At 41.3% G+C, this 13,155-nt stretch overlaps 1 protein-coding gene across 3 annotated transcripts in view; it reads right to left on the bottom strand.

The window, feature by feature from the left end:
* Nucleotides 1-10,846, bottom strand: part of LOC117528955 (seizure 6-like protein) — a 284,224-nt gene extending 273,378 nt beyond the window's left edge. The window contains exons 1-2 of one of the 3 annotated variants that reach the window (XM_034191608.1): nt 10,690-10,845; nt 10,499-10,656 (exon numbers count right to left, since the gene is read on the bottom strand). In XM_034191608.1, the coding sequence (XP_034047499.1) occupies nt 10,499-10,589 (91 nt within the window). In that variant the 5' untranslated portion in view covers nt 10,590-10,656; nt 10,690-10,845. Of the gene's footprint in view, nt 1-10,498 lie in introns of all 3 variants that reach the window. The other 2 variants (XM_034191609.1, XM_034191610.1) reach the window with 2 other exon arrangements.
* Nucleotides 10,847-13,155: the final 2,309 nt, after the last annotated feature.

Raw genomic sequence — 13,155 nt, forward strand, 5'->3', positions numbered from 1 at the left:
AGAAGGAGAGAGCATATTTCACCCATATTGGCCTCTCTTCATTGGCTTCCTGTTAATTCTAGAATAGAATTTAAAATTATTCTTCTTACTTATAAGGTTTTGAATAATCAGGTCCCATCTTATCTTAGGGACCTCATAGTACCATATCACCCCAATAGAGCGCTTCGCTCTCAGACTGTAGGCTTACTTGTAGTTCCTAGGGTTTTTAAGAGTAGAATGGGAGGCAGAGCCTTCAGCTTTTAGGCTCCTCTCCTGTGGAACCAGCTCCCAATTCAGATCAGGGAGACAGACACCCTCTCTACTTTTAAGATTAGGCTTAAAACTTTCCTTTTTGCTAAAGCTTATAGTTAGGGCTGGATCAGGTGACCCTGAACCATCCCTTAGTTATGCTGCTATAGACTTAGACTGCTGGGGGGGTTCCCATGATGCACTGAGTGTTTCTTTCTCTTTTTGCTCTGTATGCACCACTCTGCATTTAATCATTAGTGACTGATCTCTGCTCTCTTCCACAGCACGTCTTTTTCCTGATTCTCTCCCCTCAGCCCCAACCAGTCCCAGCAGAAGACTGCCCCTCCCTGAGCCTGGTTCTGCTGGAGGTTTCTTCCTGTTAAAAGGGAGTTTTTCCTTCCCACTGTCGCCACGTGCTTGCTCACAGGGGGTTGTTTTGACCATTGGGGTTTTACATAATTATTGTATGGCCTTGCCTTACAATATAAAGCGCCTTGGGGCAACTGTTTGTTGTGATTTGGCGCTATATAAATAAAATTGATTGATTGATTGAATGCGGCCAATGATTTGAAATTGAAATTGATTTGATTTGATTTCATTTTTTTCGTGAGGTTTATGGCTCTTACGTTTGTGGACGACACTATGATCTATGCAGAATGACTGAATACTTTGATTGTAGCACTTGAGAAGTGTCTTGATTTGCAACTGTTCTGGGTTAAGAGATTGCTGGATGGAGGTGTTTGCTGATATCACAGTGTGAGAACGTAGATCCAAGTCTTGAGTGTCATGGTCTGGGTCGCAGTGGCAGCAAATTAAGCAGCTCATCCAACACTTCCCTGTCCTCTTCCAAGTCCTGTAACTCTTCCCAGCAGATCCTGATGCATTCCCAAGCTATCTGGGAAATATAATGTATTCCATTCAGCATGTCCTGGGTCTTCCCCGGGGCCTCCTCCCAGTTGGTCGTGCTTGGAAGACCTCCCAAGGGAAATGACCAAGGGACATCCTAACCAGATCCCCAAACCACCTCAACTGGCTCCATTTAATGTGAAGAAGCAGCGGCTCTACTCCGAGTGTCTCCCGGATAGTTGAGGTTCTCACCCTGTCCAGGAGTGTAAGCTCAAATATCTGATGGTGGGATCTCATTTCCTCTCCTCCCTGGACTGTCACCTTATTGTGGTGGAAGGGTTTTGTGCTCCAGTGATCCTAAGAGGTGCTCTGTCTGGAGCATTCGCTCCTGGTAGGGCCACTATTGGCAAGTTGTTTGAGGCAAGTTGTTTGAGTAAGATCATTTTAGAAATTTATATTCTTTATCACTCACTCACTCATCTTCAACCGCTTTTCCGTGTTCAATTCGTGGGTGCAGCAACTCCAGCAGCTGAAGGAGCAGCGACTCTACTTCGAGCTCCCCACGGATGACCAAACTTCTCACCCTATCTCTAAGGGAGACACCAGCCACCCTCCTGGGGAAGCCCATTTCGGCCACTTGTACCCGCGATGTAGTTCTCGCGGTCATGACCCAACCCTCATGACCATAGGTTAGAGTAGGAACAAAGATTCACCAGTAGATCGAGAGCATCACCTTTTGGGTCAGAACCCTTTTCTTCACAACAGTACGGTAGAGTGAATGCAATACCACCCCTGCTGTGCCGATTTCTCGTATTTGAAATGGCATAAACAAATTAAAATGTGTGAAATACCAAGTATTCCAATACTTTTGGAAGGCACAGTATCCTAACCTTATGATAAGTGCAAAATGAATGTGGTATTATTAATGTTTTGTTTAAGAATGCTTAATTTTCATGGTTGCTGCACTTTGTGTGAAATCTTAGTCATATCGTCTATCATACTAGTAACTCCCTTCGGCTGCTCCCTTGTTTGCACTTGGGGTCGCCACAGCAAATCCAAGGTGGATCTGCATGTTGAATTGGCACAAGTTTTACGCCGGATGCCCTTCCTGACGCAACTCCACATTACATGGAGAAATGTGACAGAGGTGGGATTTGAACCCGGAGCCTTCTGAACTGAAACCAAGCGGATTAACCACTTGTCTATCATACTGATATGACAATATTGAGATACGATAATTTGGAAAGTTTGAATATTAATTTACGTCTACTTAAAAAAAAAACAGCTTAAAGTGGCAGGAGGTTAAGAGGGCTGTAATTAGGGAAGCTGAAAGGTTTTAGTTATGCTAATGCTCCCTGAAGCATTTACTCAAAAAAAGCCTGAAAGACCTAAATGGTATGATGAGATGCTGAAGAGCTTCGCTCATTCATGTCTGCAACATATACTGTACATATGAAATAATTAAATACATTAAACAAAGAATAGTATCAGATTGCATAGTATTGCTTTGAATCGAATCATTCATTTATAAAAAGTAATCCTCCTGAATCGTACCATCGCTCATGTATATACCTGGATGTGTATCGTATTTTCAGGGACAGATTAACATCTCGCATACTTTTCATCTTTGGTGTTTCTTTGTCACACATACTTAGCACAGTATTTCAAAAGTTTGCAGCCTGAGCAGCACGTTGTATAAAACCGCGTGCTTATTCAGCCGTAAGAGACGATCTCCACTGTGTCCTCATCAGCTCCATTTTTCTATACGCTCACTCAAAAATAAAAGGAGGGAAAGGGACTCGACGGGAGGAAGGAAGCTGAAGACACAAAGAGGAGAGGTGACGTGATGAGAGGAGAAAGGCAAAGTACAGCTGAATGAATCCCACAGAGTGAAGAGAAGAAATCCGAGAAGAAGGGCTGTTTGTATGTATATCTGTCTTTTTTAAATTTATGAGACGCGCCTCATTGATGTGTGTGCAACAAAACAATACCAGTGTGGGTCGATTTAAGGACTCCATGTTGCTCTTCAGATGCAAACCGCGGTCAGTTTGCTGCCCAGCTGGAGCTCTTGAATCTCCACTCAGCTGTCAAGCTGTTTTTGTAGAAGATTATCTGTCTCACCCTGAGAAATTAGACCACGCAGAGATCCAGCCTATCTTTACCACGCAGACACTATTAAAGAGCACAAACACAGCACACGACCACACGTCCGATCTGCCACCTCACATCTCTGCTGAGCAATCTCATTAACCAGACACCAACAGTGAGGCGTACCTGCTTTTTTATTATTTTTTTTTATATTTGTGCGTTAGTGGCAGCTTTTTCAAACTTTTAACACATCAAATATAACGCAATGCTAAAATGCCCTCAGCCGCATGAGCATTGTGTTCTTTATAATTTGCAGTTAATTATTAAGATCCTGTTGTCTTATGTACAATTTGTACATGTTCAAATCAAATCATCATTTGTTTTTGTTGTGCAAATCAAGAAATATTTGTAGATCACCCTCTGTGCATTTGCAGTTCTTAATCTGACAAATTTAACTCCATAGGAAGTTAGCTTTGAGTTAGCAAAAGTTAGCGTGCAAGCTAACCTACACAAAATGTGTTGTAAATGACTCCAGAGGTGTTATTGGGCTACAAAAACAGAGTTTTCAGTTTTGGAAGTGTTTATTTCTCACTAGCTTTCACATAATATTACCAGAAACGAAGCTCTTAGCTACACCAGGAAGTGATGTCATCATGCTAACCTAATATCTTGTAAATACGTTCAGAGGTGTTATTAGATTCCAAGAACAGTGTTTTCAGTTTTAGAAGTGTTTATTTTGTGCTAGCTTTTACATAATATTTGAGAAACGTATATAAACACACAAAACAAACCGGTTTTGAAGAGACCAGCGACTGACGTCATGGTCCAGCCCTACTCTGATTGGCTGTCACCTGCGTCACTCAAAAACTAAACGGATCAGATTCAAACAGAATGTGACATTTTAACCTCTTAAAATACATCAAGGTTAGCCATCTTTGAACTTGTCCAAGGTCTGTGTCCCAAGAATGTGCCCTGTGAATTTCAAGAGTCTGGTAGAAATAGGACTGGACATATGCTGATCGCAGATGGACAGATGGACACATGGACAGCTGGACAGACGAAAAGCCTTCGCAATACCCGATGGCCATATTGGATGGCCTCAGATAAAAATGAAAGACCAGCAAGGACATGCATGCAAACTAAACAGACGACTGATGGGTAAATTCATGAAAACACAGAGTGATTCTCAATGTCAAACCTGCAACATTCCAGGACTTGTGTTGGATTTTCAAAATCGTATCTTCTATATATTAAAAGCCAAGTGCCCTCTGTGTTCATGTGTGTGTTTAGCTTCGATCTCTGAGAAACTGGGGAAAGCTGACACTTGTCGTTTGGTGTGTTTATTTCTTTTGGGTCAAGGATGAACACCGCAAACACGTCAAGTTGATAGAATGAATATTTTTGGAGAAATTAGGGATATTAAGTAACATCAGTGAACAATGCACATTGATATCACCATTAATCAGTCCCAAGAAACCAGACAAACTCTAAACAAAGGAAATATCCCAAGCTTGCCAGTTGTAAAACATGACATCAGCTAAATGTGCCAAAATAATAAATACAGTTATTTACAAAACTTTCTCATTTTAATTTCCTGCACTTTCAATTAAAATCTTTATAGGAACTTTACTTAATTTATCACCACCCTTGAAAAATGAATCCTCACAGGCAGCGCATTAAATCTGTATTACTTAAACAGGAAATTAAATATCATTTTAAAAATGTTGTTGCTTGTTGAATTTTTGACTTCTTACTTATATTTTTTATATGAATGAAACAATCATTTTGTTCATGATGAAATTCAATAAACTGAGTGTTTAAAAAACTGCTATGCAGCAATAGTTTAAGGAAGAATGAATATTTTGCTACAAATTCTGTTGTACATGTATACCTTTGTACACAAAAAATGCTCACTAATACAATTCAATTTATTTAGTTTGCTGCGAATCATAAGGCAAGCAACATAAGCAGTAGTGTATGAACTGATCCTGCACTGACTGTAGCCATGAAATATGAAGTTCAGATTTTAATATGAATGCACAATCCTGAACTGTCCAGCATGTGGTGCCAGTGTTCACCAGGTGGCATCACATCACTTGAAGCTTTCCTTCCATGCAGACTCCAAAAAAATGTTGAGAACATGGATTTTTCAAAGGATTCAAAACATTTCAAAGCAGAGTTTCAAGTTAGGTATCACTAATTTGCAGTATCAATGAAAATGTTCAACAGCATCCCCAGCCGCACATGCTATCTATACTTTAATTCCATTTACCTAGCCATTCTGTTGCATGCTTCAGCTCATACTATGATGTCTTCCTTTTCATCTGCATTCTGGAACAATGTTCAAAACATAGGTATTTCAACAGCTTCAAAGCATTTTGAAGCAGTGTTTTGAGTTAGCCATCAGTAATTCTCAGTAAAGACTCAATGTTTTGGCACCGTCATATGAAATATTAGGAAAAACAAAGTTGGTTTTGGGATTGACCTGGTGCATCAAAATTCCTCAAAACCTAATTCATTCTCATTATGTGCAGTTATTAATTTTGGTAATTTCAACATAACATTTATTATTTTTGAATTGTCATTTGCAAACCCACTGTTGTGACCATATGACCATAGTAACAAGACCAAAGGTAGAACGCGGCATCTATAGTACATGCATCAACAGAAGTGTTGAAAAAGAATCATATTTAAATTTTTCACAAATCCCCTGCAAAAAGGCCTGAATACACATGCTCCTCCTGCCTCACTGAAAATCAGGCACAAACAAACCCATCTTTGAGCCAAGATCGCCCCCAGTGTGATTAGCCTGGTCACTTTGCGCTGATCTGTTACCGTTCAGTTTGTTATACATCCTCATGGGAAACTCTGATTTCAGGCAAGAGCTGCCTTCAGCAGAAATATGTCACAGTGGGTAGGAAAAAACAAAACACCCCTTGAGGCAGAACCTCAAGACAAACATATTTCTGAGTGGAGAATATCTTTAAGAAATGTATCAAGCAAAACGATCAAACATTGACAGCGTTTTTGTTTGTTTTTTCAGTTTCGTGTCAAACTAGGGGTTCCATGATTTGCATGTCATCTCGCTCTGCCACATACTGACATTGAGTCACATGTTGCGTCCTGTCAGGTTAAACCACGTGATGCTGGTTTAAGCCTTTTACTCACCACCGTGGTCCTTCCAGTCACAGTTCCATGAGGTGACTGTGTGCATGTGCAGAGCGACAGGTAACGTTGGGTAGTTTTCGATCACTTCCCGGCACTGACTTTCCAATTTATCCCCCTTGTGTCTCCTGCATGGTTGTGTCCAACGCATATGTTGGAGGAGGTCTCACAGAGTGAAGGTAAGTCTAACCAAGAACTGATGATGCTCCCCTGTGGAGCAGCCATCCTGCTTTGTGTACATAAAACACTTCTTCTGTAGCATGGCCCCAGCAGGCTCACCCCTTTGAATCTGGTCTGCTTGAAGTTTCTTCCTTAATATCATCAGAGGGAGTTTTTCCTTACCACTGTTGCCTGTGTGCTTGCTCTAGGGGTTGGTAAGGTTAGACCTTACTTGTGTGAAGCGCCTTAAGGCAGCTTTGTTGTGATTTGGCGCTATATAAATGAAATAAATAAATTACGTATATATGAGTGTGTATACTCTCAGAATTGAAGCAGAATAGGTCCTTAATAATATTTGGCTGGAAGAGCACTTTGGATAGGGGTTGCATGTGTTTTTTGCATGTAGAACTGGAGTTGTGTCATGAAGGGCATCCAGCATAAAAAACCTGTGGCATATCCCAATGTGGATCTGTAATCAATCCAATGTGGCGATCCTGAGTGACAAAGATCAACATAAAACATATCAGAACAACAAATTGCAAAATAATTGTACTTGTTCACAGCAGTAGCACATACAGGGGTACTTTTCGGCCCTGTGTGTCCATCCATCTGTGTAAGAACAGAATAACTTGGAAGACTTTTGATCCAATTTGGACTTAACTTCAGTCAAATTTCATGCCACCTGAATCCCACCTTGTGTCAACACTGAGCTCATCTATACCCTACATGCTCTACACACCTACATGCTTTTGTCGGATTGTTTACTGCGGATGTTTCATTTGTCATGGTTCCCATTATGGTGTTAGTTTTCTGTTACTTTCTACTTCTTCGAATATCTTCTCCTACATGTTTTATTTCTAGCATTTATCTTGTGGTTTGCACTGTTAGTGATATCTCCTTGTTGTTATCCTTGTGCTTTAATTTTGACAGTTCTGTTCCTAATGTGTGTTAATTGAATCGCATGACATGTAACCATCTCGGCCCCTTCACTCCAGTGCCAGATTGTCTTGCTTGCTTATCTAATCTCTCTTACATTTATTTCTAGTGTTTGATCTCCAGTTGCCTACTCCCTCTGCCTTCTTGTGTCTTCTGAGTTGAGCCTGGCATCTACTGGACTTCCTACATGGAATATTTGTTATAATTATTCCTTTGTTCTGACCTTGTGTTAGTATTACTGGATTCTCCTTTCCTTTTGCCCTCGTGGACGCTGTTGCAGTTCGAACTGATTTACTGTTTACCAAGTCCAGTTCTGTGTTACTGACCACATCAATTATTTATTTATTGTCAATTTATTTATTTATTTTTATCTACTTTTTTTCTGAGGACAGAAGTGGAAATTAAGTTTAATGCTCCTGATCAGCACACACCTACCATGCACATGTGGACAGCGTGTGCCGGAACTCCAGCTTCATTCTTTTGTTTTATTTTTATCTGAGCACCAGAGGAGGAGCCCCATCATCTAATGGAACTAAGTTTTCTGCATGGCCTGACTGTGAATACACAATTTGGCTGTGCTTACACTCTGGACACATCCTGTCCAGCCACAGAGGAGCTGCATGAACCGGATTTACTGTGTTTTTGTCTGTTTTTAAATTGTTTATTAATCTGAGGGCCGCAGTCTAATGCTGCCGGCTGGCGACAACCCTCATGCACACAGGGACAGCAGGCCTCACCTGTGTGGAGAATATGGACAAGACAATCCAGATATAGTTTTTAATTTTCATTGTCTGTGAGAACGTCAATGGAAGTTGAGAGACGCAGCTCCTGGACATCATTCTGTAAGTCTGTCAGTGGTCTTCTTATTTTTTTTTAATTATTATTTATTTATTTATTTAGTATTTTATTATTATTTTCTGTGTTTTTTTGCCTAACGTTGGGTGAATTTTCACAGCCTCTTTCACATAACAACAATATAATAGTGCACATCCATCCTGAGCATTGGGTGTGCAAATGTGTCATCATTTCAGCCGTGGCAATGGTGCTGAACATCCGTGAGAGTGCTGTGTGGTATTCATGCACAAATCCTTACGCCTGCAAAAGATGAATCAGTGCCACTCAACTTTCGCTTCGCGTCTGTGCTGCGTAGCATGTCAGTGGCTCTCGCGCGGTGTGTGTGTGGACTGCTTAAGATTTGTGGCCGTATTTTCACCACCACTCCGGACAGCATTCAATGGACAATCCGCCGCCATGCACATATGTCAGGAGGTCCAATTCAGTGAGATGCCACATGAACAAGTTGTTGCCTTTTCACCTGTTTTTGCACGATTTTGTTTCTCCACCAGTCGTGCTTTGGTGAGATACTAGCCTAGGCTAGCCAAAGTGCAACTTAGTAACTTACTTACTTGCCGAACCAGCTTACATACGATTTTTCCCCCAATGGCCAATAACGATGAACCTTCAGCAAAGTTTACTGTACAGTATACATGCCACCACCAGATCCAGGGGAAAAAAAATAATATCACTGCCAGCAATATGTGCAAGAATATGGGTATGTAAGTGTTCGGACAGTGACATGCTTTTAGTAGTTTTGCTTCTGTACATTACCAAGGCTGGACTAAAAAACAAACAAACAAACAAAAAAGTAATCAGCCCTGGCATTTTTGGTCCAGGTGGCCAACCACAGTTCAACTTATCAGACACCACCCTTACAGTCCATTTAAATATGCATACATACATAGTATTGTACTACAAAGCAAATTAGTAAGAGCCTTGAACCAATGCAAGTCCACCAGTTTACTCACTGGCTTCTGACTGACTTCCTGATGATCAGAGGCACAAATGGAGTACGTAATACCCATACAAGAAAAATGGAAATACAAGTAATTATTAAAGAAAAAAGTTCTGCTAGAAATCAAAGTGTTATTTCTAATTTAATAAGATAACTGTGAATGTCAAACCAGCAGACAGCAAAGATTTTCATACAAGAAAATAGGTCAAAAACAGGCTCAAGTCTCCCATTTACCCTATAGCAAACTGCAACTGAAACTTCACATCTTCCTAGCAAAGTCTTTCTCTGTGCCACGCCAGCGTGAAGTCATACAACTGAAGGTGCAACAGTTGCACAATTTCAACAACCACAATCACAGAAGCCTATAAGTCCTTCAGAGATGTCTTGGTGGCTTTCCTCACTAATCCCCTCTCAGGTTTACTAGATTTACCGTACAGAATCATGCTGTTTGTAATTTAACCCCCTACCACTTGCCTCATTTTGGCTTGTCAGTATCTCACAAATTAAAAATGAAATTTCCCATCGATGTGATATACAGGCTTAGAAGGGGTTACATCCCTTGATAATATCAACTGTGACATTTTGGACATGTGGAGTGTTCTTCTGGGAATCATCCAGCACCACAGATGCCTCGGTTGTTGAGGATTCTAGAAACTAGAAAAAGCCAGGAACACGACCACATTTTACCTAGATGGTGAGTTTGAAGAAGCCAGGAGGGACTGGTTGTCTGCCTGGGTGGTTACCATCCAGGACCCAATGGAAGTTCCAAAGTGTGGTGATGGATGCAGCGTGATTCCACCTCACCTGATGAATGCTTATGTACCTCTTGAATGTTGTAGGACTCTAGGACAGGTTCCCTCACAGGATACATTTGTCAAAGATGAGCAGATCAGATCTTTAAGATCTAACAATCTCTTATTCAAAAAAAAGTGAGCAAACAACAATTTGAGCACTGCTCAAAGAAAAAGAAAAAAGTGGGACATGATCTGACAAAGGCTTTTTAGAAGACATGGATGTGTTCCTGCACTGTTTTCTTTTCTGGTGATCACTGCTGATGACAGGGATCCCCCCCCCAACCCGCGCCCCCGCCTCCCTCCTCTCTCTGCAGTGCTTGTTGATAGGCGATCTCTCCCTGCCTGCAATCCCACGCACACTCGTGGGTTCCTTGTCCACTACATGCTCACAGTAAATACCCTCGGGTCCCCACTTTAAAGCCCGCCCTCTTCTTACACGGTGCCCCTCCCCCCTCCCCGAAAGCTGCTGTGACGCACGGTGCGTGGTTACCTGGTCCTTCTGCAGACACGCTGCTCCACAGCAGAACCACCCACAGCGCCGTGGACACGCTGGGACCCACCGATGGTCCGGCTGGCGGCATGGCGATGAGGAGCCGGTCCGGGAGATAGCTGAGGCTGAGGCTGAGGCTGAGGAGAGGCTGAGGCTGAGGAGAGGCTGAGGCTGAGGAGAGGCTCGGTCTGGGCTGTGGCGCTGCGTTCCGTCAAAGTGGGTCCTGAGGCGGCGGTCAGGAGGAGAGGAGCATCCTCAGTGCAGGAGGAGCTCCCGCTGTGTGCCTCTGTCCGATCTGTCCTCCCTCCTCCTTCTCCTCTCTCTCTTTCTCTCACTCTCTCTCTCTCTGTCACCCGCCCACTCCACGCACAGTCTCGTCTTTAATGTTAGAACTTTGCCCACGGAGACACGCGGTATTTGATGCGACCCCAAAGGATCATTTAACTGATCATGAATAAAAGTGTCTGTAATACAGTCATCCATGAACAACATCAGATGCGTAGCATCTGCAATAATAATTTATATTATGAATTATTAATAGTTATTGCCACTAACACATTTTTCTTTTTAATTATTAAAAGGATTTTAATTGTTTTAAAATGGTTTGTTGTCTGTTTCTCCTGTTTATATTTTGTTCTGTCTATGTGTGTGTGTGTATACACAGGTAAATGCATGTCATGCACTGTATATGTATGTTTATATGCACATGTATAACCTAGTTTAGAAGTCACTTTTTTTAACCAGTTTTGGAGGTCCTGCAACTTGTACTCTGGTGTACTAATACTCTGAAAAATCATGCATTAATTACTACTACTAATTATTATTAATACTACTACTACTAATAATAATAATAATAATAACTATTTATAAAGGACTTTCCCAGGAATCAAAGCACTGAATAAAACAAGAGCAATCTGGGATTTCTGAAGTCCACCAATCCGGATCTGGATCACCTCCAAAATTCAGTGGAGTCTTTCATGGCCTAATATCTATCTGTGGTGCAAATTTGGTGACAAGCCATGAAATAGTTTTGACGTAATCCTTCAAAACCTATATAAAGTGAAATCTTGATCCACAATCCAGACCCAGATCTGGATCACCTCCAATATCCAGTGGAGTCTTCCATGCGTTTCCTCCTGTAGTTGACGTATATTGTAACATGATTAGAGTGTATCGGTTAAAAAGATCTTTAACCATCTAATGCATACAACTGATTTCAGAAATGCTTTTAATCTTACATATTACTAACATGTCTCAATATTCTGACGCAGGAAGAAACACAGGATGTCAGTGCTGGATCAGAAAATGATGACAATGACAGTGATATTCTGTATAGTGTAGTTGACACTGTGATGTCAGATTCTGAGGGGGGCAATGGTTCTGCTGAAGGTCACTAACTGCAAAAATATCTAAAATATGACATCTAATAAATGACAATTTTCATGCCTATCCTGCTGGGATAACCCTTAATTGGAGTAAGCAGGGAAAGAAAATTAATAAAATGTTTTTTTTTTTTTAAATATTTATAAAGTTGAATGTGTCTGATATGCATTGAAAAATGGGGGGGGGGGGGGGGGCATACCGTCTGTTGCTCCATCAAGGATTACAAGGTGCATCCCTGTGCATTCTTTTCTAGGAAGTTGTCCTTGGCCTAATGCAGCAATGAAGTGGAGAATCGGGAGCTCTTAGCTGTTAAATTGGCTTTGGAGTAGTGGAAACATTGGCTAGAAAAGGCCAGCTTGGAAGAACAGCTCTTCCTGTGTGTATCAAATCCTACAGCTCCATTGGCTGCTAATTAAGCTTGCGGAGTTGGCATCATGTGGCGGATTACTGAGTAATTTGTGTTCATACCACAGTTGGTGTTTTTTTGTGAGTTAGAAAACTTTTCTGTTCCAATCTTACTGCAGTGGTTGAAGGCATTCTCCAATTTAAACCCCCATCACACTCTGCCAAAAAAATTGGGTGGATGCAGTAAGAACTTGTAGAAGTAGTAACAATGCAGTAGAAATTGACAACATGCATAGAGTACTGTAATTCTCCCAGAAGACTCAGACTCTTAAGTCACTCAGAATCAGTTAAGTAATATCAGTTTTGATTGCTAAATGAAACACTTCTTTCCATTAGTCATCAGCTTTCAGTCAATAGCATCCACACACACTCCTGAAAACATTAATGGTCTTACACACCTCTTGCTGTTTACAGATCACTGTCAAGACATCCCCTCCTCCAACTCACCACCAACAGTTGGTTCCCATCCTCTGCCTGAGGGCAGGCTCCGCCCCTACCATTTCCGTCGGCACGATTCGTCATCATCTCAAATCAACTCCCTGCCATGATGGGGACCAGCACCAAATCTAATCATGGCCTAAAATGCCTGATTTCACAGGAGCTTTTCCAAAAAATTGCAATGAAAGTTGTGGGGTTTTTTGTTTGTTGGCTTGTTTGTTTGCTCTGTTCTGTTTTGCCGAGGTGTTTACTGAGTTTAAATTGAGGGAGCAAGTAAAAGTTATATAATTGTGATTTTCCTTCTTTATATTTATAATTGAGTAATTCATTGAAGAATAAGTAATTAATTGGGTAATTGTAGAAGTGAGAACAAAACCACTAAGAAGTGGTCCTCTATATAACCTTACCAATGTGGCAAAGCAAAAGATCAC

This window comes from Thalassophryne amazonica, chromosome 17, assembly GCF_902500255.1.
Source record: "Thalassophryne amazonica chromosome 17, fThaAma1.1, whole genome shotgun sequence".
Lineage (NCBI taxonomy): Eukaryota > Metazoa > Chordata > Actinopteri > Batrachoidiformes > Batrachoididae > Thalassophryne > Thalassophryne amazonica.